The sequence below is a fragment of the Malaclemys terrapin genome, chromosome 5 (genome assembly GCF_027887155.1).
Source record: "Malaclemys terrapin pileata isolate rMalTer1 chromosome 5, rMalTer1.hap1, whole genome shotgun sequence".
NCBI classification, from domain to species: domain Eukaryota; kingdom Metazoa; phylum Chordata; order Testudines; family Emydidae; genus Malaclemys; species Malaclemys terrapin.
The window spans coordinates 14,783,513-14,806,750 of record NC_071509.1 but is presented as its reverse complement, the minus strand read 5'-3'; the positions used below and the strand labels follow the sequence as shown (position 1 = coordinate 14,806,750).

The 23,238-nt window shown below is 42.5% G+C and overlaps 1 protein-coding gene and 3 non-coding genes across 4 annotated transcripts in view; all 4 read left to right on the top strand.

Moving 5' to 3' along the window:
- PTCD3 (pentatricopeptide repeat domain 3) overlaps positions 1-23,238 on the top strand; it is a 37,170-nt gene that overhangs the window by 7,371 nt on the left and 6,561 nt on the right. The window contains exons 7-20 of the mRNA XM_054030654.1: positions 4,022-4,145; positions 5,097-5,215; positions 6,729-6,802; positions 9,954-10,041; positions 10,133-10,193; positions 10,563-10,645; positions 11,332-11,476; positions 13,180-13,230; positions 14,215-14,289; positions 17,663-17,691; positions 18,342-18,448; positions 21,717-21,795; positions 21,900-21,990; positions 22,561-22,646. Of these exons, the coding sequence (XP_053886629.1) occupies positions 4,022-4,145; positions 5,097-5,215; positions 6,729-6,802; positions 9,954-10,041; positions 10,133-10,193; positions 10,563-10,645; positions 11,332-11,476; positions 13,180-13,230; positions 14,215-14,289; positions 17,663-17,691; positions 18,342-18,448; positions 21,717-21,795; positions 21,900-21,990; positions 22,561-22,646 (1,212 nt within the window). The remainder of the gene's footprint in view (positions 1-4,021; positions 4,146-5,096; positions 5,216-6,728; positions 6,803-9,953; positions 10,042-10,132; positions 10,194-10,562; positions 10,646-11,331; positions 11,477-13,179; positions 13,231-14,214; positions 14,290-17,662; positions 17,692-18,341; positions 18,449-21,716; positions 21,796-21,899; positions 21,991-22,560; positions 22,647-23,238) is intronic.
- On the top strand, positions 10,327-10,472 carry LOC128838770 (small nucleolar RNA SNORD94). Its single transcript, XR_008445272.1, has one exon. It is a non-coding gene; the product is annotated as a small nucleolar RNA SNORD94 (small nucleolar RNA).
- On the top strand, positions 15,728-15,860 carry LOC128838769 (small nucleolar RNA SNORD94). The gene has a single exon (XR_008445271.1). It is a non-coding gene; the product is annotated as a small nucleolar RNA SNORD94 (small nucleolar RNA).
- LOC128838768 (small nucleolar RNA SNORD94) lies at positions 22,322-22,453 on the top strand. The gene has a single exon (XR_008445270.1). It is a non-coding gene; the product is annotated as a small nucleolar RNA SNORD94 (small nucleolar RNA).

The following is a 23,238-nucleotide window of genomic DNA, read 5'->3' as shown; positions in this document are numbered from 1 at the left end:
ATACCCCGAGCATATAGGCAAGAGTCTCTAGCCTGACCCTTGTTGGCCATTATGCTGTTCATGTACCATTGCTTGGTTTTCCTTGGCTACTATGTTTTATTATTAAACCATTCCCTCCATAAACTCATCCAACTTAATCTTAAAACCAGACAGGTCCGTCGCCCCCACCGTTTCCCTCGGAAGGCCGTTCCAATATTTCACCCCTCTGATGGTCAGAAACCTTCGTCTAATTTCAAGCCTAAACTTCCCCCCGGCCAGTTTGTATCCATTCGTTCTCGTGTCCACATTAGTACTAAACTGGAATAATTCCTCTCCCTCCCTTGTATTAACCCCTCTGATATATTTAAACATAGCAATCATATCCCCCCTCAGCCTTCGCTTTGTCAGACTAAACAACCCAAGCTCCTCTAATCTCTTTTCATACGACAGGTTTTCCATTCCTCTGATCATCTTAGTCGCCCTTCTCTGCACCCGTTCCAGTTTGAGTTCATCTTTTTTAAACATGGGAGACCAGAACTGCACACAGTACTCCAAATGAGGTCTCACCAGCGCCTTATACAACGGAAGCAGGACCTCCCTATCTCTACTAGATATACCTCGCCTAATACATCCCAAGACCGCATTGGCTTTTTTCACCGCCACGTCACATTGCCGACTCATAGTCATCCTGCGGTCCACAAGGACCCCTAGGTCCTTCTCCTCTTCCGTTACTTCTAACCAATGCGTCCCCATCTTGTAACTAAAATTGTTATTATTCGTCCCCAAGTGCATCACCTTACACTTTTTACTATTAAATTTCATCCTATTTCTGATACTCCAATTCACAAGCTCATTCAAGTCTCCCTGCAGAGTATCCCTATCCTCCTCCGAGTTTGCAACTCCTCCCACCTTCGTATCATCCGCAAACTTTATCAGCCCACTCTTGCAATCGGTCCCGAGGTCAGTTATAAATAGATTAAATAAGATGGGTCCCAAAACCGAACCTTGAGGCACTCCACTAGTAACCTCCCTCCAACCCGACAATTCACCCTTTAATACGACCCGCTGCATTCTCCCCATTAACCAATTCCCTATCCACCTCTGGATTTTCATATCGATCCCCATGTTTTTCATTTTAACCAATAGTTCCTCATGGGGTACTGTATCAAACGCTTTACTGAAATCCAGGTATATTAGGTCCACCGCATTTCCCTTATCTAATAAGTCCGTTACTTTCTCAAAGAAGGAGATCAGATTCGTTTGGCACGATCTGCCCTTCGTAAAACCATGCTGTAATTTATCGCATTTGCCATTAACTTCAAGGTCCTCAACTAGTTTCTCTTTCAGAATCTTCTCCAGCACCTTGCACACTACTGATGTTAAACTAACAGGCCTATAGTTACCCGGGTCACTTTTTTTCCCTTTCTTGAAAATAGGAACCACATTGGCTATTCTCCAGTCTAACGGGACTACCCCCGAGTTTACAGATTCATTAAATATAGTCGCTAATGGGCCTGCTATTTCCCGCGCCAATTCCTTCAATATTCTCGGATGAAGATCGTCCGGTCCACCCGACTTAGTCCCATTAAGGCGTTCTAGTTTTGTTTCTACCTCGGATGCGGTAATCCCCCATCCCGTATGCCCCTCTGTAACGGTGCTAGTATCCCAAATACCTTCATTGGCCTCATTAAACACCGATGCAAAATATTCATTGAGATATTGCGCCATGCCTAGATTATCTTTAATCTCCTCTCCGGCTATAGTCTTCAGCGGTCCCACTTCTTCTTTCTTTGCTTTCTTCCTATTTATATGGCTGTAAAACCTCTTACTATTACTTTTAATTCCCCTCGCTAAGTCCAACTCTTCCTGGCCTTTGGCCTTTCTCACTCTATCTCTACATTCTCTGACTTCGCTAAGGTAAGTTTCCTTACTGATCCCTCCCCTCTTCCACTCTTTGTACGCTTTCTGTTTTTTCCTAATCGCCCCTTTCAGCCGGTCGCTCATCCAGCTCGGTCTAAGTCTCTTGCTTAGTAATCTTTTTCCCTTTTTGGGGATACAGGCCTCTGACAGCTCTTGCATCTTTAACTTAAAGTAATCCCAGGCTTCTTCTGCCTTTAGGTCCCTTAATACGTTTGCCCAATCCACTTCCCTTACCAGTCCCCTTAATTTGTTAAAATTGGCCTTTTTAAAATTATAAACCCTAGTCTTTGACTTAATTCTGGTACTCTTTCCATTTAGTTTAAAGCGAATTAGCTCATGATCACTGGAGCCCAAGTTGTCCCCCACTACCACTTCCTCAACAAGGTCCTCACTACTTACCAGAATCAAATCTAAAATGGCCTCCCCCCTCGTTGGCTCAGCTACCACTTGATAAAGGAATTGATCCGCAAGCACATCTAGGAACATCTGAGCCCTATTATTGCTACTAGTGTTTGTTCCCCAGTCTATATCCGGGAAGTTAAAGTCCCCCATAATTACACAGTTTCTATTAGTATTTACCTCCCTTAATACATTAAACAATTCCTTATCCATATCCTGGGTCGATCCCGGCGGTCTATAGCACACCCCAAGCACTATCCCCGGAGAGGCTCTAGTAGTACTTTTACCCAGCTTGAGTATCGCCCAGATGGACTCTGTATTATCTATTCCATCCACTATTATTTCTTTACAGCTTATTTCACTATTGACATACAATGCCACCCCCCCACCTTTACCTTTATCCCGGTCTTTCCTAAACAGCGCATACCCCTCCATACCTGCGTTCCAGTCGTGACCGCCATTCCACCACGTTTCAGTTATTCCTACGATATCCGGTTTCAATTCTCGGACCAAGAGCTCCAATTCCTCCATTTTATTACCTAGGCTTCTCGCATTGGTGTACAAACAGCCTAATGTATGTTGTTTAGCCTGTCTCCCATTACTAGCACTGTATGTTGCGGGCCTCTTTGTGTTCGTCCCCCCTGTCCCTCCTATGTCCAATCTCATCTCCCCGGCTATGTCTCCTCTTATTACACTCAGCTTTCCAATACCGGAAACTGGCGTGGAGATTAACTGTGCATCTCCCAACCATCTCCCCAAACTTCCTAGTTTAAAGCTCTTTTGATAAGATGAGCCAGCCTCCCTCCCAGAAGTCTATTTCCTTCCCTACTCAGGTGAAGCCCATCCCGCGAGAACAGGTGTCTGTCCCCGAAAGCCTCCCAGTGGCCATACATCCCAAAGCCCTCCTTATAGCACCACTCCCTTAGCCAACTATTTATCCTCAAAATCCTATCAGCCCTTTGCTGCCCTTCCCTCGGAACAGGCAGAATCCCACTAAAGATAACCTGAGCCTCTATCTCCTTGAGAGTCTTCCCCAGCCTGGCATAATCTCCCTTGACTCTCTCTAACGAGAACCTAGCCGTGTCATTCGTTCCTACATGAAGGATTATCAAGGGGTTCTTACCTGCTCCTTTTAGGATCCTTTTCAACCGCAGGTCCACATCGCGTATCTTTGCACCCGGTAGACAGCACACCCTTCTGTTCTCCGGGTCCGCCCTGGTCACAGGCCTGTCCAGTCTCCTCAGTAAAGAGTCTCCAATTACATACACCTGCCGTCGCCTGGCAACAGTGCGATCTAGTAATCTAGTCTCCGATCCCTCTAGTCCTGACCTGTCCACTCCACTAGTCCACTCTAGTCCACTCCACTAGCCCTTCTGAGCCCCAATCTGTGATTCCCCCCCCCCCCCCCAGCAGCTCCAGGTGCCCCACGCTGTCCATCCTCCCCCCATATCCCATGCCATCCTCATCTGGTTCCATGGGCAGGGAACTGTGAGGAATGCAGCCTTTTCTCCTCCCTATCTGCAGCTGGCTGCTCCCACTTGGGAGCTGCTGCCCTCTGTTCTGGTGCCACAGAAGCCCCTAGTGGGCAAAAGGCGTGACTGCAGAATGTATTTTCTGCCGGAAAAAAAATTCTGTGGGAGGCGTGAATTCTCCACGTACATAGTAGTACAGAATTCCCCCGTGAGTAGAGCATCCATTCAGCCTATGTGCTCTTTAATTTTAGTGCCTGATGCCAGAGAATCTTGCACCTCAGATTGAAGAAGTGAGTGAGGCAGCTCTTAAAGAACGTATCCAGCTTAGAAGAGTAAAAGCTTCTGTGGACATGTTTGATCAGCTCCTGCAAGCAGGTACCACCTTAAGCTACAGAACTGAATTTGTCAGCCAGATTGTGTGTATGGAGACCTAGACGTAGGGTGAAGCTGGTTTAATGTTAAAGTACAGAGTTGCAGAACTGATTTGTATTCTTGGGAACTGGTTCTTAAATCTTGGGCTCTCATCAGCTGTCACTTGTTTACTGAGACATTCTTAGTAGTCTCATGACTGATACACTTTGCTAGCTCATCAGTGGGAGATAAGGGTGTCAAGAGGGAGGAGGTTCCAAGATAGGCTCTTTCTTTTACCACTCTAGTTAATCTGGGCCATATGTCTGTCAAGAAGCAGGAAAGACCTTGGAATGCAAGGCCTTTTGAGTGAAGAGCTAAAAAGAAATATGGGGTGATGGGAGCTGAGAAGGTCTTGCCCTAACAAATGGAGAGGAGAGGATTCCATTACATTAATTTAAAGCTTGTTGGGATTAAATGTTTTTGATAGGGGAGGCGGTTTGCTGTCCTAGAACAGGTTGTCCCTCACTAGCTTTTCTGACAGGGTAGAGCACAGGAGCCCTTACCGAAAGCTTATGATGTTTTAGTTGGGTTATACTGGTATTGAAGCACTTTCACTCTTGGCCACTATCTGTCACCCCCACACCAGCCAGTACTTGGTCAGCAAAGCTCTACCTCTTGTCCATGCTCTGGATAGCCAGCAGTGGCGTCAGTGTTACAGCCAAGAAGGCAGACATTTTTTACGGGTACTAAAATGCCATTCTCTGGTCACCCCATTCTGAAATGTCTGTGTCTCCGCTGGATGTGTGATTTTTGGGAGTGTTGCTTTCGAACCCATCTTTGTTCATATAAAGTTGCTTTCTGGAAATTCTGCATGCCGTGATGTGTTTTGGTGTCAATGAAGAGCCCCATTTCATGAGTGCTGAATAAACAATGTATCCTTTATGTTTCATAATTCTGCTTCCTCATTGCTTGCAGGAACCCCTTTATCTCTGGAGACAACAAACCGTCTTCTAGATCTATTATGTTTCTATGGAGACAGAGAGCCTACTAGGGAAGATCAGTCTGAACAAAAGGAGGAGCTGAAAGAATCAGAGGTACAAAAAACTGTAAAGAGGTTGTTTAATTAACTTTTTGCTTAAATAGTAGGAGAGCACATGTGATGGCAAGAACATCCTCACACCTTGAGTGCCTGGAGAGGCATGATGCTTGTATCCACTTGGAATATCTTATTGCAGTTAAATCTTGTGAACTGACCAAAGTGGCCTACTTTTAAAAGCTGTTCAGACTTAGCTGAAACCTTGTGGGCAAGAACCATGCTTAAACAGTTGTTGACCAGTGTGGTAGTGAAGGTATATAACTTTTTTTTTTCCCCGACCGCCGTATTTTTATAATTAAAAAAAGTGATATCCTACAAAGCGGGGCTAGCCTGTGGCAAGGGTTGACTTAGCATACTTCTCTGGGTGGGATCTCTGCTTTCACAGATCAGAGAATTGGATACCAAGAACCATGATAAAGCACTGACATGCTGGTAAGGCTTCAGCCATGGCTGGCATCTAAGGTCCTAATGTGCAGCCAGCATACTGATAGGACTGATGCCAAGGCCTGCTGACCAGGAACAAGCAATTGTTTATCCCACATGAGTGCTGCTGCTCTCTCCTTGGCCCTGTGGTAAGGAAAGGAGAGTGTGTCTTGATACTGTTCCCTCCTAGTATCCATCTTCCTCCTTTCTTACTCTCTAGTTCCACCACTCTGGTTCCAGCTCACTGCCCATTTCGCTCTCCCACATACTCAAAGATTTCTGACTGGCTGAATTCCTCTCCTGTACCCTGGTTAGCATACAGAGCATAGAGACAGGTGTCTCTTGCTTTTAGATGAAGTGGGCAATGGGGACAACATTTCTAGTCTATGCCTAGGGCGGGCAACAGGGTGAATCTGACTCTGAAGGGTGAACAGGAATAAGCAAGTAATTGAAATACACTCTCATTTAGTATTTACTTTTTTTGTACTTTGAGGTAACGATTAATGACAGCAGCAAACACTTTCAGACAGAAATGTCATTTCTGACCTGATTGTGTCCCATTAATAAATGAAACCCATCTTGATGCATTTGATTTTGGAGACCAACACACATACTTCTCTTATAAACCAACAAACACACACATAATATGAGAGAGAGAAAATCTATATTAAAATCCAGATTTTTTTTTTTTAAAGCACCAAACAAGGTGATATAAACTGGCTTCCTTATCATCTCAGGGCAGACAAATCAATTGTAATTTATACATGGTGAGAGGAGTCTAATGTTCCTCTTCTTTTTGTGTGCCATGCATGAGTTCACTTGCAGTTTATATTCACTTATCTATTGTAGATTGGGAGGCAGGGTGAAGGAATACGGTTTCACCTTCAAGCAATGTCTACACTGTACGTGGCCCCACTGGTGATTGGGGGGAAGAGAGGGAATCACTAGACTTCTTTTGCAGTGTATGAATTTTGTTTAGTTGGAGCGGTCTTTAGCCTATTTAATTCTAGGTATCACTTGCTAGACTTGTAATAAAAGGTTGATATTTTATTCATTGCAAATGTTGTTTATGGCAAAAATCTTTTCAGGAGGAAGCTCCTGATCAGAGGAAACGGAGGGGGCGTCCATGGAAGACCCCAGACTTCATTGGCCCTAAGTGGAGGTATGTATAGAAGGTGTTCCTGAAATCTCTTGGCGTTTTATTAAATGTAATGTGGATGTGAATCTTGTGTTGCTCTAAGATTGCTGTTTCTTTTTGTTGTGTTTGTAAAGACCTATTAACATATCTGCAGCTGACACTTCTTTATACCATATGTTGATGTATTTAAGATATACAGTAGAACCTCAGAGTAACGAACACCAGAGTTACGACTTGACTAGTCAACTACACACCTCATTTGGAACTGGAAGTATGCAATCAGACAGCCACAGAGACCAAAATAAAAAAAGGAAATACAGTACAATACTGTGTTAAATGTAAACTACTAAAAAATAAAGGGAAAGCAGCATTTTTTTCTGCATAGTAAAGTTTCAAAATTGTATTAAGTCAATGTTCAGATGTAAACTTTTGAAAGAACAACCATAAAGTTTTGTTCAGAGTTATGAACAACCTCCATTTCTGAGGTATTTGTAACTCTGAGGTTCTACTGTACTTTTTCGAGAGTGGTAATCAAGATCCAGTAAGAGATTTAAGAATGGCTTGACCTTTTACCTCTGGCTTAACATGGTTTGAGTAGTTTGTAAATCTTATACACAGTCTATATTCTGCAACATTTGAGAAGGGGTGGGCTAAAAAACCTCCATGTGACCAGCAAATAGTTTAGTGCAATCATGTTACATCTGTCATCCTGAAGACTTCTGAAACACTAGGAGAAAATTAAAAATAAAAACAAAAAAACAGTAAGAGGACAATAAAAATGCCGTCATGGCTAAACAACACATTAAAAAGGCATTTAGAGGCAGAAAGGCATCCTTGAAAAATCAGAAGTCAGATCCTAGTGAGATAAATAGAAAGGAGCATAAACTCTGGCAAGTCATGTGTAAAAGTAGAATAAGGCAGGCTAAGAAAGAACTTGAACAATTAACTAAGGACAAAAAAGCTGACCGCAAAAAAATTAAGTACATCAGAAGCAGGAAGCCTGCCAAACAATCAGTGTGGCCACTGGATGATCAAGATGCTAAAGGAGCACTCAAGGAAGACCAGGCCATTGCAGAGAAGCTAAACGAGCCATTCTTTTTAGATGACAAATCTGAGGAACTGTCCCAGAATGAGGTGTCAATAGAGAAGCTTTTGGAACAAATTGATAAACAGTAAGAAGTCACCAGGACCAGATGGTATTCAACCAAAAGTTCTGAAGGAACTTGAAAACTACTAACTGTGGCATGTAATCTATCACTTAAATCAGCTGCTGTACCAGATGACTGGAAGGTAGCTAGTGTAATGTCTATATAAAAAAAAAAAAAAAAAATGCTACAGAGACAATCGTGACAATTACAGGCCAGTAAGCCTAACTTCAATACCAGGCAAATTGGTTGAAACTATAGTAAAGAACAGAATTTTCAAACACATAGATTAGCATGATATGTTGGGAAGAGTCGGCTCGGCTTTTGTAAAGAAAAATCATGCTTTGCCAATCTATCAGAATTTTTTGAGGAGTCAGCAAGCATGTGGACAAGGATGATCCAGTGGATATAGTAAACTTGGACTTTCAGAAAGCTTTTGAAAAGGTCCCACACCAAAGGCTCTTAAGCAAAGTAAGCAGTCATGGGATATGAGGGAAGGTCCTCTCAAGCAGTCATGGGATATGAGGGAAGGTCCTCTCATGGATCAGTATCTGATTCAAAGATAGGAAACAAAGGTAGGAATAAATGGTCAGTTTTCACAATGGGAAGGGGTAAATAGCGGGATCCCCCAAGGATCTGTATTGGACCCTATGTGGTTCAACATTACCCCTTTTCCCAGATCATTTATGAAACAGTGAGATGGCAAAGTTTGCAGATGAGACAAAATTACTCAAGATGGTTAAGTCTAAAGCAGACTGTGAAGAGTTACAAATGAATGAAACAATACATACAAAATGCTGGGGTCTAAACTAGCTGTTACCACTCAAGAAAGAGATCTCTGCATCATCGTGGATAGTTCTCTAAAAATATCTGCTTAATGTGCAGCAGCAGTCAAAGAAACATATAGAATGTTAGGAGCTATTAGGAAAGGAATAGATAATAAGATAGAAAATATATCATAATGCCACTGTACAAGTCCATGGTATGCCCACATCTTGAATACACCATGCATCTCTGATTGCCTCATCTCAAAAAAGATATATTGGAAAAGGGGCAGAGAAGTGCAACAAAAATGATTGGGGTATAGAACAGCTTCCATACAAGGAGAGATTAAAAAGACTGGGTCTGTTCAACTTAGAAAAGAGATGACTGGGTCGGGGGGGAGGATATGCTGGAGGTCTATAAAATCATGAATGGTGTGGAGAAAGTGAATAGGGAAGTATTATTTACCTCTTCACATAACACAAGAACTTGGGGTCACCCAATTAAATTAATAGGCAGAGGTTTAAAACAAACAAAAGGAAGTATTTCTTCACACAACACACAATCAACATGTGGAACTTGTTGCCAGGGAATGTTGTGATGGCCAAAAGTATAACTGGGTTCAGAAAAGAATTAAATAGGTTCATGGAGGATAGGTCCATCAACGGGCATAAGCTAAGATAGTCATGCCCTGGGTGTCCTTAAACCTCCAACAGCCAGAAACTGGGACTGGATGACGGGATGGATCACTCCAAATTTCCCTGTTCTGTTAATTCCTTTTGAAGTACCTGGAACTGACCACTGTCAGACAGGATACTGGGCTAGAAGGACTCATTGGTTTGACCCAGTATGGCTATTCTTATGTTCTTATGCTCAGTTGCCATGGCATTGGTCACCGTAAAAATATCCCTAGACAACGTGATTTTTAAGATTTAGAAGTTGAATCACAAATAGAAATCACATTTGTCACCTCTGTATGGGACACAGCAGGGATTCAATGGATGACAAGAAGTGAAGAATAATATCAACTTCAATTGATGCTGCCAGATAAATTTTGTTAGGTAAAACAGAATTATCCAAATCAGAATTTGTCCTGGATCCCAGAAGTCCCTACTCTTCTGTAAAATACAGCAAACTACAGATGTAGTATGTTAGATTCCTTTCCTGAGAGTATTCTTCATAGAACTCTCCAATTCAAAACAGTTCACAAACTACTTATTCTTCCTCCTAGACTTCCTGTCTAATGTTCTACTCTTTATTGAGTTTAGGGAGAACAACAATGCCGAAAGGATATTTAACCTAATGCCAGAGAGAAATGCACACTCCTATTGCACAATGATCAGAGGAATGGTGAAGGTACAGTTACATCCACAGGATATCCGTTTTTGTTTGGCTCATTTCCAGTTTACTATGTCAGTATCTCTAATACATTTTTGTCTTCTCTCAGCATGGGGCTTGCATGAAGGCTCATGATATGTACACAGACTTGCTGAATGACAGGCACACCGGTGAGTGTCTTTCAGTCTCCTGTTTTTCTGTAATAGTTGACAGATTGGTTTGTAATGCATCTTCTGTTACTTAAAATCCATTCTTCTGGAATGTTGTAAAATATTCTAATTTTGTTTGGCTATTTCTTCTTCCATGGCAATGATGATTGGCGCAGGGGTACAGACCTCAGCTAGATCATGGGAGCTGAATGTGAACTCTGCTTATTTCCAGTGTGACGAACATGTGGTTGGCTGCCTGGAAACAAGTTCACATGAAAACTTTGCCTAGCACTGAGCCATGTTAGCAATAAGCGATAAACTCCCATATAAAGATGTACTTGTTAGTAAAATACAAGCTCATTGTGAAATGAATTTTCTTAAATCTTCCAGCTGATGTGTACACCTTCAATGCCCTAATTTTAGCAGTCCAAGAAGTGAAAGAAAACTACACTGAAAGATGGGAACTTGTTGAAGTAAGGAGAAAGGGATGAGGGAGGGAAGAGGCTGGAGGCGGGTTTTGTTTGGAGTAAATGAAAGTGTGTTTTGAATAATACTAGAAATAAAAGCTTCCTAATGAGGTGCTAATATAATTAGTGCTTGCAGAGAAAGTACTCCAGTTTAATACTCATTTTTGTAGAACAGTGGCCCCCCAAAAAAATCCTCATATTGTTTTGCGAGGGATTCGTGTGTCCTTTAAGAAATAGCCAATCAGTGCAATGGGTATGGAATTAAGATGGAATGTGAGCAAGCATTCTAAACAAAGTTCTGCACTGATTTTGTCTACAAATATATGAAAGGAATAAAAACTATGGAGGGAGATGAAATTATTTGGGATAACATAAGAGGGTCTGGTTTTGACTAACGGGATGCTATCCAGAAGGAAAATTAAGATGAGTGTCAGAAAAACTTTTTAGCTGAGATCTATTAGATTGGAATAGTCACCCAAGAAAATTTATCACAGCCCCATAATTTGCGAAATCTAAACCAAGACTAGATAATGCATTAGTAAACGTACAGTTTTGGGAGCAATCATCATCCACTGGCTGAGGAACAGAAATATAAAGATAGGGGAGACACCTGCAATTCTATAGAAGTGCTGAATTGTGGTGAGTAAAACGCAGAGCAGTGTGGTTTTATTTATCTTTTTTTCTTGGTATAGGACTTGCTGAAGCACATGGTTCAACAGAAGGTGCAACCAAATCTGTTAACTTTTAATGCTGTTTTGAAGATTCTGAGGAAATGTGGTGGTATGAGCAAGAATCTCTCCCTAAGGACAGTGAGGGAAATGAAAGCACTTAACATAGGTAAGAGAGAGCCCTAGACTCTATTAGATATTCCTAATGGTACTTCCAAAATAGCAAACTTTAGGGTGATGGCCGGAGGAGTTTTGAGGCAGGGCATAATTTAGTTATGCCTGTCTCTTACATAAAGCTTTTCCTCCATAGATCTCAAAGTGCTTTACAAAGGTAGTCAGTATAATTATCTTCATTTTACAGATGTGGGAAACTGTGGCATAGAGGTGAAGTAACCTGGCAAATCAGTACCAGAGCCTGGAATTGAACCTGACTCTCATGAGTCCCATTCCAGTTTTAATTCTTAATTGTAAAGTACTGTACAAATGATTAATATATCATAGGCTTGACCAAAGAAAGACAAGCTTCTGAGAGTTTAAAACTTTGTGACGTGTGCCAGGAATACTGCTTTGCATGTTTAAAACCAGGGGACTCAATTCTGCAATCTTTGAAGCCTATGAGAGTTTGGGGCTTGTAAAGATTGCAGGATCAAGCCTCACGCTGATTCAGGCAAGTATCATTTGTAAATAAATAAATTAGGGGAAATTTGCACCACTCTGTAACCTATATAATACAGTTATCCATAATTATTAGATAGATTCTATGTTTTTCAGGGAAAGAATTTTCTCTTGCTATGTGTTTGTACAGTGCGCGGGCTCTGATCTAAACTGGGGCCATAAGATGCTACTATAATATAAGTAATCTGAAATAAAGCATACAGTTTTCAGATCTTTGCAGAAGTTCCTGCAGTTCGGGTTTTAATGCCTCTTGGTTTGCTTATAAACTAACCTGTAAAAATAATGCAAACAAACAAGAACTAATGTTGTAGCAATGTGGTTTGATAGAAAAGGAGGTCTTGTTAAACATATCTGCTGCCTTTTTTTTTTTAAATGAGATTCACTTAGCACTTCAAAAAGGATGCTGGGAAAAAGCTACAGGACTGATTTGAGGACTGGAAAATCCTGTTTCACAGTGAGACCTAAGCTGAATCTATTTAGTTTATCTAAGAAAAGGTTCAGAGGTGACATGCTCAGGGTCTAAGTGCCTATGTGGGAAGAAGATTCTGATAACTGGCATGTGAATCTAGCAGAAAAAGGCAAAATGATATAGACTTGCTCAAAGCTGAAGCTAGATGCACGTTATTTCTAGTTTGAATGTATGTTCAACAGTGAGGGTAAATAGTCATTAACAGTTTTTCCAGAGATGTGGAGTCTGTATCCCATGAAATCTTTAAAACAAGACTGGTGTCTTTCTAAAAGAAATGCTCTGTTTTAACCAGAAGTTGTGGGCTTGATGCAAGAATTACTGACTGAAACAGATCAGACTAGATGAGCAGTGGGTCCCTTCAGGTCTTAATCTATGAAAAATTGTACATCTGTAATGTGTAACATAGGATTCCGTGTGTGATAGGAACAGTCAAATGGACTATTAACTACACAAGTTCTAAATGTAGTTTCTTTTACTCCACCAATTTAAGAGGTAAAATAATATGTTAATGTCATCTCTGGGGCCATGTTAGTTTTATTTATTTATTTATTTTTCAGTCTCTGAGAAACCTTTGCTATTAATAAATCTTTAGCAGATACACAGGTATTAATAAACAAAATATGAAATTTCTTTATGCAGTGTCTCTTTGCTATTACTTTAGAGTTCAGTTGTAAAGCTTTGCCTACCTCCATTTACCAGGCTCACTTCAGTGTCTTTGTACATTGCAGAACCCAGCCTTGCAACATTTGACCATCTCCTTGATATATTTTATAAATCCGGTACGTACAATATAAACTTGCTCAGTGTCTTAGTTACGAACTGTTCTGAGTGCCTAAAAGTGGCTTGGATGAAAGCAGCAGTCTGATGGTTTGAAAATACTGTCATGCCATGCAGCTATCTTGCAAGGATCATGTGCATTGCCTCTCTGATTGCTACATTGCCCAAATAGCTCATTAGAAAAAGCTAAGGGGGCTCCTATCCTGGGTTAAGGAGGAGAGACTTCTTCTCTCTGGCGAACTTTCTGTGGGGACAGAAGAGATACTCTATCCACATGGAGATCAGCAAATAGACTGGGTTATGATCATGCATTAGTCGGAAAATCCTGCACTCTTGCAAGCCCTAAACACAGCTCTACACTGGACATGGGATAGGCCATGCAGAGGGACTCTGCATCCCCTGCTACTTGGGAACAGTGCTGTATATGGTACTCTGTGTAGCATGGGTGGGAGAAAGGCAGAGGTCTGACCTGTGGAATCCACCACCACGTGGTCCACTAGCCAAAATCCCTGAGGATGGGGAAGGAAAGATTGCAGTGGTCACTACTACAGTTCACAGGCTGTAATAATGTTTGTGGGACAGCTGCACTGGTATCTGTGGTTGAGTGGGTTGGATTTTGTCTGCTCATCCCATCAACCGGTGTGGCAAATCCCCTGCCCTTAAGTTCTGTTTGCTTGGCCTTTGGGTAGGGGTCTTGAATTGGTCTTTTAGGAAATGTCTACATTTCTGAAGCCATCCCGTTTTGTTATGTAAATCCAATGTCAGTTGGGCAACTTTTAATTTAAACAAAACTGCAGCTGATTTGGTGCAGCAAAACCATGGTGAGGGGGAGGAAAAAAACTGTTACTTGAGTTGCCTTCAGAATCCCAGCACCTGGTTCCATTTCCATGGTGCTTTTGCTAGACATACCCTGTCAATGAACTGTGTAACACAACGGAGGTCTGAAAGTTGTATATATGTTTGTCATGCTGTCATATCTGCCCCAGGCTCAATGGAACTCCTCTATGAACTGATGAATGAAATTGAAGGAAAGACTTTTGTTGCTCAGGATCCAGACGATGGTAAGTAATTTGGTATATCTAACAACTTGCTCTCTCTTCTGATGTAATAAACACGGGCGAGCTGTCCAGTGAACTGTAAATAAGTCCATCAGGCATAGATAAATTAAGGGTATCCTGAGCTAGTAGCTTACTAATTTGTCCACCTCTGACTAAATATAGTACAGTAGTTGTTGATGGGGTGGAGCACAAAACACCAGCTGTCTTGAAGGTGCTCCACAGTATTGACACAGCATTTCCTTTCTTGTGGGATAGTATCGAGAGGAGCAAGCGGTGGGGCAGCACCACACACTTCTGGAGAAGAATGTCTGCTAGCATTTCCAGAAAGTCACTGCATTCCTTGATATTAGATGGGTTTTGATTGCAGAACTGTGTGACTAGTATAAAATTGTATAAAATGAAGCCTAGTGGAAATCAGTACTTCAGACAACTCTAGTTTGTGATAGGTGAGGAGGGGCAAAGATTCAGAATGTCCCAGGTGTCTTGTTGCTATTGCTGTACTGGGCAGATTTGATCAGTGAATGGAAATGTCAGATGGGCTGAACAAATTAGTTCTACAATTAGATTTTGACGCATGTGCTGTAGAAAAGAAACTAGTACTTTACTATATTTGCCTCAACAAGTGTGTTTCTGACAAATGTGGATTGCTAGATGTTTAGTAGTCCACTAGGCTACTCTGCTAGAAACTTTCTTCACCCTGGAAAACTAATCTGCAGATGATCTGTCTGCCACATTTTCTCCTCTTAGTCTTAGGGCTGATCTACCCTAGAAAATTATATCCGCTCAGCTATGTCACTCTGGGGTGTGAAAAATCCTCACACCTGAGCAGCGTAGCGAAGCTGACCGAAGTCCCCATGTAGACTGTGCTAGGTCGATGGAAGAATTCTCAGGGAGGTGGATTACCTGCACCAGTGGGAGAACCCCTGCCATCAGCATAGGCAGTGTCTACACTGAAGCATTACATCAACGCAGCTGCAGTGTGTTAAGTGCAGACAAGCCCTTAATGTTTTACATTAAAGTGTTGGCCCTTCTACACTAGTTTTTCACTCCACTCCCCACACTGCTTCTGCTGTCTTTCAGCACAGCTCCTTATGTTGGTTGCAGGGGACTCACAGAGTGACCCAGAAAGATGCTTTTCCTGCGGGGATTGTGACCCTTCCATTCATGGTGTCCCAGGAACTAAGGACCCAGAGTCTCATCCCAAACTGACTGCTGTGTGGCAGTCTAATGCACTGTGGCTAGACCATAAGGATGGTCTTACTTCACATTTAGAGCTACTCAGTACACTCATTCATCTCGGACATGGTATATACTGAGTGAAATGCTAGTAATGATCACTGAAGGAAAAAAACATGTAGCTGAACAAAAACTAGCACTTTTCTGACTCTTCCGTACTGCTCTTAATGTTCCTTTGGAATCACAAAAGAAATATCACTTGAATAAGGCAATGATGATTGGCGCAGGGGTACAGACCTCAGCTGAAGCATGGGAGCTGAATGTAAATGTTTCTCTGTCCTGCATGTAGTGGGGCATCTGAGAATATTTACATGAGACTTGTGCCTAGTCTGAGCTGTTTTAATTAAACTCTTAAAAAACCAACAACAAATCATTCTTACACTTCTCCGGTGCATATATTTCTCAGCTTATTTTTGGAGACTTCCAGCCATTCCTCTAAACTTAGCACTTCCACTAAAATGGAGTCTTGCCCCTTTGGAATGCATTGCAGTGTATATATATTCACTCTTGCCCTCGTAAACCACACAGCAATTTAAAATGTTCTCTGCAAGATCTTGACTTTGTATCCCAAAGGATTTGTATGTTATAATGCAGATAGCTGATGGATATTCTAAACATTTTAATAGCAGGATGGTACTTCTCTATCCTAAAAAGGCATCTTAACTCTTCAATCCCTTGCCACAGTGATCCTAATACAACTCCCAAAGGCAATTCAGTTAGATTCTTTCATCCATATTGCTATCCACATACAGCCATGATTTCAGTCATTACCTGAATTTAGAGCACAAACTGCACAATCTTACATTAAACTTGTTTTTAAAAACTGCCTGGAAGACATCTCCAGCCCATGCACAGATGGTCTGCACAGCTGTTGCTCTGCTCCATACTCCCTGACTGAATGGTTTTCCCCTCTCCAGTGGCTTCCCCATTTATCAGAGGTGGAAGGGGAGTGGTTTCCTTGCTACTTTAGGAGTCTGTTAGTGATGAAGAGTGGATAAGGATGTAGGCAAAGGGGGAGGAGGCAACTGTTGTACATGCTCTAGTGCAGGAGGTTCTCAGGACAAATTTTTTGGTGGCCTCAGAGTGCGGCCACCAACTTTTGCTTGTGGCCGCTATCTCATTTTTTCCTAAAATACTTTGGTTATCCTAAAGCTAACCAATAAATATGAACATATACACATCCAAAGCATTGTAATGTATTTATTGCTAGCTAGTAAGTCTGTTGTGAAAAGTGATATTAACAAACATACAAGTATCACTTTTCACAGCAGACTTAATCAGCCCTGGCAAGCCTGGGGACAAATTAAACCATGGATGGAGGGTTGGGGGAGGCAGTGGGGGCCAGGGAAGATGGGGCTGAGGGAGGCAGTGGGGGGCTGGAGCCTGAAGCCCCGCGGCCGGAAGACGAGGTCCAGGGACAGCCTGAAGCCATGTGGCCGGAGCCTGGGGCCTGCCACTGCGCAGCCAGAGCCCAGCCACCCCAGGGTTGAAGCCCAAAGCCTGAGCCCCGCCACCCATGAGAAAGTGGGGAACTTGCTGGCTGCCTTCTCCTACAGCGTTGTGCCCCAGCTGACTCCAGAGAGGGACAGGGCCCAACCCCTGCTGCTGGCCCCAGCATCCAGGAGGGAGGGGGAGGGGGTTCTACTTTGCCCTCCCCCACATAGCCCAGGAGGCTGTGGCCGCAAGAAAAGCCCCTGGTGGCTGCTGCGGCCACGGTGGCCGCATTTGAGAAACGCTGCTCTAGTGTGTACCCCAGGAAAGGGGAAGAAAGGAGTCTGGGCAAGTGACTGCCTTTACATGTGTGTTCCTGGAGGCTCTAGAGATGGGAAGCAGGTGGCTCTTCTTACTGGCCTGACTCCGAAAATACTGTCCTGAAGCAAACAGGTGAATGTAGCTTTCACAAAGCTGCCCTACTCCTGAATATGGAGTCCTCTGCAGAGATCTTTCTACCAAAAGCTAGCTAGCTGAACAGATCTCTAGCCTGAGTCTAAAAGTGTAATACAGGAGTCCCAGCTACTTAACTACAAAGGCTTCTGTATAACAGGAAAAGCCTCTTCCATCTCGTGTGAAACCCTGTTAGAGAGGTGGTTAGTATTTCTCAAAACTAGACATTAATGGACTGGATTTTTTTTCCTTTCAGCCAAGTTCTTTGTCAATGCGATACGAATAGTAAGTATTCATTGCTCATAGTTAACACTTTGAACGAGTTCCTCTATTTCATTGCCTTCCTGTAGGCTTATAAATCTAGTTTAGAATTGCCTCTGGGTATTCCAGACCTACTGCACAGACTAGCTTCAACTATTTGCATTCCTTGCTCATTCAGTTCCACCAGCCTTGGCTGCCTCCAGTAGTCTTTCATTTCCCCACTGTTTCATTTGTACCTCCCAGTCTGAAATTCTCTTCCTCCCCTGTCAGTCACTGAATCAGTAACCCATCTGCCATGCTCTAGGCAACTGCCAGCATGCAATACAGATAAAGGGATACGGGTTTTGATTTGTTTGGTGTTTTTTTTTGTTTTTTTTTTCCCCTCGCCCCCCCGGTATTTCTCTGTCCCTCCATGTTTTCTGATCACTTCGACACTGTCCAAAAATCTGCACACACCCACTTGTTTAACTTGCCCTTAAGTGAAGCCAGCCAAAGTGATTTGTTTTAGGTCAAGGAAACAGTTAATTGATCACTACACTGAATTGCTTCTTCACATCTTATCTTTAAACTTTCCTTTCACTATCAGCTAATTGACTCTGTAAATAGTCATGCATAGAAGGATGGGATGTAAGTGTTGTATTTTAGCAACTTAAATGTGCATTTGTTTATTGCAGTGCTTCAATCATAAGGATGTTGAGCTTGCATATAGATTACATAAGGTACTGGAGACAGGAGACAACTGGAAACTTATAGGAGATGCACAGAAACAGTCTGTCTATTGGTAAGTTTTTGGTGCAGCTATATTTAATACCATTAATGCATTAAGAACACTGTCCTCATTTTACTTAAACATAAACCAATATTTAATAAATTAGGATTTGAAAATTGAACTATTCTTTATGCAGAAGGAGACTTTCTTGAGCATCAGCTAGAATATAGATAACTTTTTAAGTCTATCCTTTTGAGTAGGAGTGGCGATAGCTTACTTGAGGTTTTCATCTAACAGTAAAATAAAAGCTTTTTAAAATATACAGAAATCTGATTAAGATCCATAACTGTTAGCAGACTAAATGTGGAGAATAAATAATTTTGAAAGGACATCAGATTCAGTGTTTTGAAATCACTTCCCCTAAACAGCTCCACTTACATTATAGGAAAATTAGTTCTGTCTTTTCACCCAGCACATTTTCATGGCCACTATAGAGGAAGCATAAAAACTCTTGGTGAGGCAAGGGCTCACCTAATCTTATGTCTGGCCTATCCACTGTCTCAGTTTACCTTTGGTCTCTGATCAAACCAGTACATGTGGTGTTCTTGACAGTACCACTCCCCTTCTGGGTGTAGTTTTTTACCATAAAACAACATGCATCAAACCTTCTAGCCTAGCCATGTTCTCTGGGATCCATTAGTCCTTTCAGTTTATAATAGGATTTAGCATCCATATAGCCCTCCCTCTAGGCTCAGAAGGCTTTCCAGTCCTTTACTAGGGCTTTGTTCAGTCTCCTGCAGCCCTCTCGTCTGTGGCTCCTGCTCCCTGCATGTCTCCAACCCAGGCTTTGGACTCTGGAGAGTGTTTCTACTCTACTGTCCCTCCATCCTCACAGGCTAAGTGAAAGTTCAGGCTTATATACTGTGGCTGATCGTGTGACTGCCACCTGCTCCTCTAACCCCCACAAAGGACTGTAGTTCTCCATGTCCTTCAGGGAACCACGTGTCCCAGCATGCCTTCTCTTTAAGGGGACTTAGCCTTGGAATAGGGTTGGCTGGTCCCAGGTCCCCTGCTTCTACCCCTAAAGGGATAAAGATTTCATCCTGTTACACTTAGTGTTGTGCAGGCCTAACAATAGCATCTAAAACATGCATATGCATAGCTTCTCAGGCATCATGCTAATTGAGCATAATAGGAAATACCTGGACAGATGCTGAGGTGACCTGAAGAAAAGCCCATTGGAAGGATAGGGTTAAAGAAGCACCAAGAAAGGAATTCAGTGTTGGAATCGGTATCCACGAAGACACTGTTAGTGTAATAGGATTGATAGGGTCTTTATTAGTCTATAGTTTAAGTCAAAGGAGATGACTGGATTTAGATGATAAGTAGTCTCATTCATTGCATCAGGCCAGGGACCTGATTAGATGAGATGCTTCTCTTTGTGGCTCTAGGACAGACTGTTTAGTAAAGCAAAAGTGAAGCAGTTTCTTGGCTAATCACCAGCTCACAGAAATATCCTGTTACTAGTCTTAGAAAATGTTTCTTATCTATAGGGCGAAAATGTTTTCTCTGTGTTCATCTGTTCTGGATATTGTACCGATGAGACTGTTCTAACAAGTTTAAAAGAGCAGGGTTTTGGCTAATTTAACAAAGTGGAACACCTCCGCATTGATCTTCCTGTCAATGAATTGGGGGAACACTTGGGGGTGGGGGTTGTTACACCATGGTAGGAGGAGTAGGATGATTGTGTTACACTGCTCTTTGACCTACATTCTTATCTGGCTGTTGGCACAAGTTCACTTTCCATCCATTTCTATGTGAACATTAATCTGCAGTTACATGGAAGAGATACCTAGACTGGGATATTGGAACTAGTATATTGCAAGGCAAGATGGATCTTGTTTGCATCCTAATTCTAACCAGTCCTACCATTTACATCAACCCTAAAAGCTCTTGCCCACTGTGACACTTTCTCTGGATGCCCAGGACTGGGAGTCACCTTGCTACTCCCCTGCCTTGTAAGAGTCTTTTTTGTGCCATCTCCAGCATACCACCAGCCTTTCACCCATTCAAGCACTCACCTCAGGACTCTAACTTTGCTTTGTTCCCCAATGCCTGAGCCCCCTTGCAGAGCATTCCCCTCTAGTGTCCGGCCCAGGTCACTGGACAGTCACAGAAATTATGCAGTTTGCTGCACCCAAGGGAATAGTATAAACACTCCAGCTTGTTTGATTCAGCTTAGTGTCCGCTCCAGTATAACAACACAGCACTGTAATCTGTTTATAGTGAAAACAAATATAAATTGATTAATAAAAATTAAGTTTTGAGAGACAGTGATCAAGGGTACTAAGAACAACAGGTTACAAATAAAGCAAAAGTTGTAACATTCTTTCTAGAGACTGACACTTAACAGGCTGCAGTCCTTGTGTAAAGACCTGAAGAAGAACTCTGGGAGCTTGAAAGCTTGTCTCTTTCGCCAACAGAAGTTGGTACAATAAAAGATTATCTCACCTACCTTTTCCCTTTTCTCTTGTCCTGGAACCAGCACAACTACAAAAACCCTGCAAACAATCCTTGTCTAAAGTAGTCTCATCTCACCTAAGCCTTTTCTGCAGTATTTCAGCCTAGGTTGGTTAGATCCTGTTTTCATGAATGCAGCCATGCTGCCTGGTTACCCCTTCGAGTGCAGGAGGGGTTCTGGTGCCCCCAAATCCATTGTTTTTGTTCACAGAGTCAGATGACTCCCCGAGGTGCTCTCCCGTGTTGAGTTCACCTCTCCTTCTCTCTCCTCAACAATCTGTTATTCCTGTTGACTTTTCATGCAAATGGGGCTTGCTTTGGCTTAATTTCCATCAGAGACAGGGTGGATTCCACGTCCCTTTGACAAAACCAGCTTGTCAGCCCTGCTTAGAACACAGATTCTAAACATATTTTCACTATGTACATACAGCTTCTTAAATATCACCCGTACATACATCACACAATGATTAGGAGGATCAGTATGACATAAGCTTCCATTAGACAACTCATGACCCTTTCTGGGTAAATACTATGAGAGCAGTGTGTTAGGTGTAGTGAGTTTGTCAGGCCTGATAGGAGTTGCTGTTACAGAACAGTAAACGCTTTGCTAGATGGCATTGAGGGTTCTTAGGGTCACACCTACCAAAAACATTGCTTCTTCAAAGCCGATTGTGTTTAATGTCCAATTTAGTGCTAGTCATGTAAATGTTACTTCATTCAGATCTGTTCATTGCTATTTACAGGTCCTGCTTCTATCCATTTCAGCCAATCTAATTACTGCTGAGTTCTGATAGCCTGAATTTTTTTCTCTTTTCTGCAGTACAAAGTTCTTTACTCTGGTGTGTATGATGGAACAACTCGATGTCATATTGAAGTGGTATAAAGAACTGGTCCCTTCGGTAAGATGGTATTTCCATGTATCTGGGCAGCATTAGTGCTTACGATGTAAATCTGGGAGAGCAAGGCAATCATACCAGGCTAAACTGCTGTCTCTGTTCATCAGCTCTTCTACCCAACCGTTCAAATAATGTTGGATTTCCTTCAAGCATTGGACACAGCCAACCATTTGGAAATGGTCCCTCAGATTTGGAAAGGTTAGTGGTAGCTTGGTTTCTTGGTTTCTTATAGTAACCTAAGGCTTGACCATACAGCTCACCTGATAAAGGGGTAAGGCAGTGTACTAGTCATTGGAGAGCCACTTAAATGCCTCCATGGTGAGAGCCACAAACTATTGCAGTACAATGTCATGATGCTGTGATGTTTGTCCTGCTTGGATCTTCAGAACACAGGCTCACAGCCATGATAGCCTCGCAGTGCAACATCAGGACATCTTAGGATGGTGGTTAAAGGGAGGGTGGACAACAGAGGTTGTACAACTAGTGGAACTATTCATTGAAGGGGAAAATACATGGCTCTCCCTTTAAATCAGCAATGATGATTGGCGCAGGGGTACGGACCTCAGCTGCATTATGGGAGCTGAATGTAAATGTTTTTGTCCTGCATGTGCTGGGAAAAGTGAGAACATTTACATGAGAACGGTGCCTACATCTGAGCTGCTCCTTAAATGTACTATTAAAAATTGTCCTGCTTGCTCCTTGGGAGGGAATGTTGCGTGTCCGATGCAGTAAAGGCTCCATTGCTAACCACTCTCTTTCTTCAATCAGAGATCAAACAGCTTGGGCTTAACAGAAAACTCGAACTGTTGGAGGAGGTGTTGGCTCTGATGGCCAGGGAGATACACCCTCAGGAGGTGAGGCTCATGAAGTGATCAGTGAGGGTGAAAGTGTCACCCTGACTTTATTGTCCAGGGGTGGGGGAGGTTAACACTAAGTGCAAAGTATTAGAGTAACTAGAACCATCATGTAGAGAGAATCCTAGATTTCCATTCACTGCATAGAGATCACAAATAACACAAACCTATATATTTAGATTAATCTAAAGTTCCTATTAAGGGTTCTAGGTGCCTTTATTAATTTGAGGTTTCACTATATGGCAAATAAGCTCAGCATCCTCCCAAAACCCGCTTCAGCTTTCAACATGCGCCTCCATCCTCAAAAAAGGTGGGCTTTGCAGCATGCCCTGACAATCAGTACATTAGACCTGTTGGGGACCAGGGTGGGAGAGGGGAGTGAATTCCAGTACCTGGGTGGGCCCCTCATGAGAACGCCCTGCGAGCAGCTCATTCTCTTCTAAATGGAGAGGGGTTCAGGCTCCATATCTGACCATGCACAAAGACTAGATCTCTCTCCTAGAATGAAATTGGCCCCTATCTGGGTTTGTCATCTCTGAATTTGTAGAGATGAGCAGCCAAATTCCATCCTCTTGGTATAACTCCGTTGACT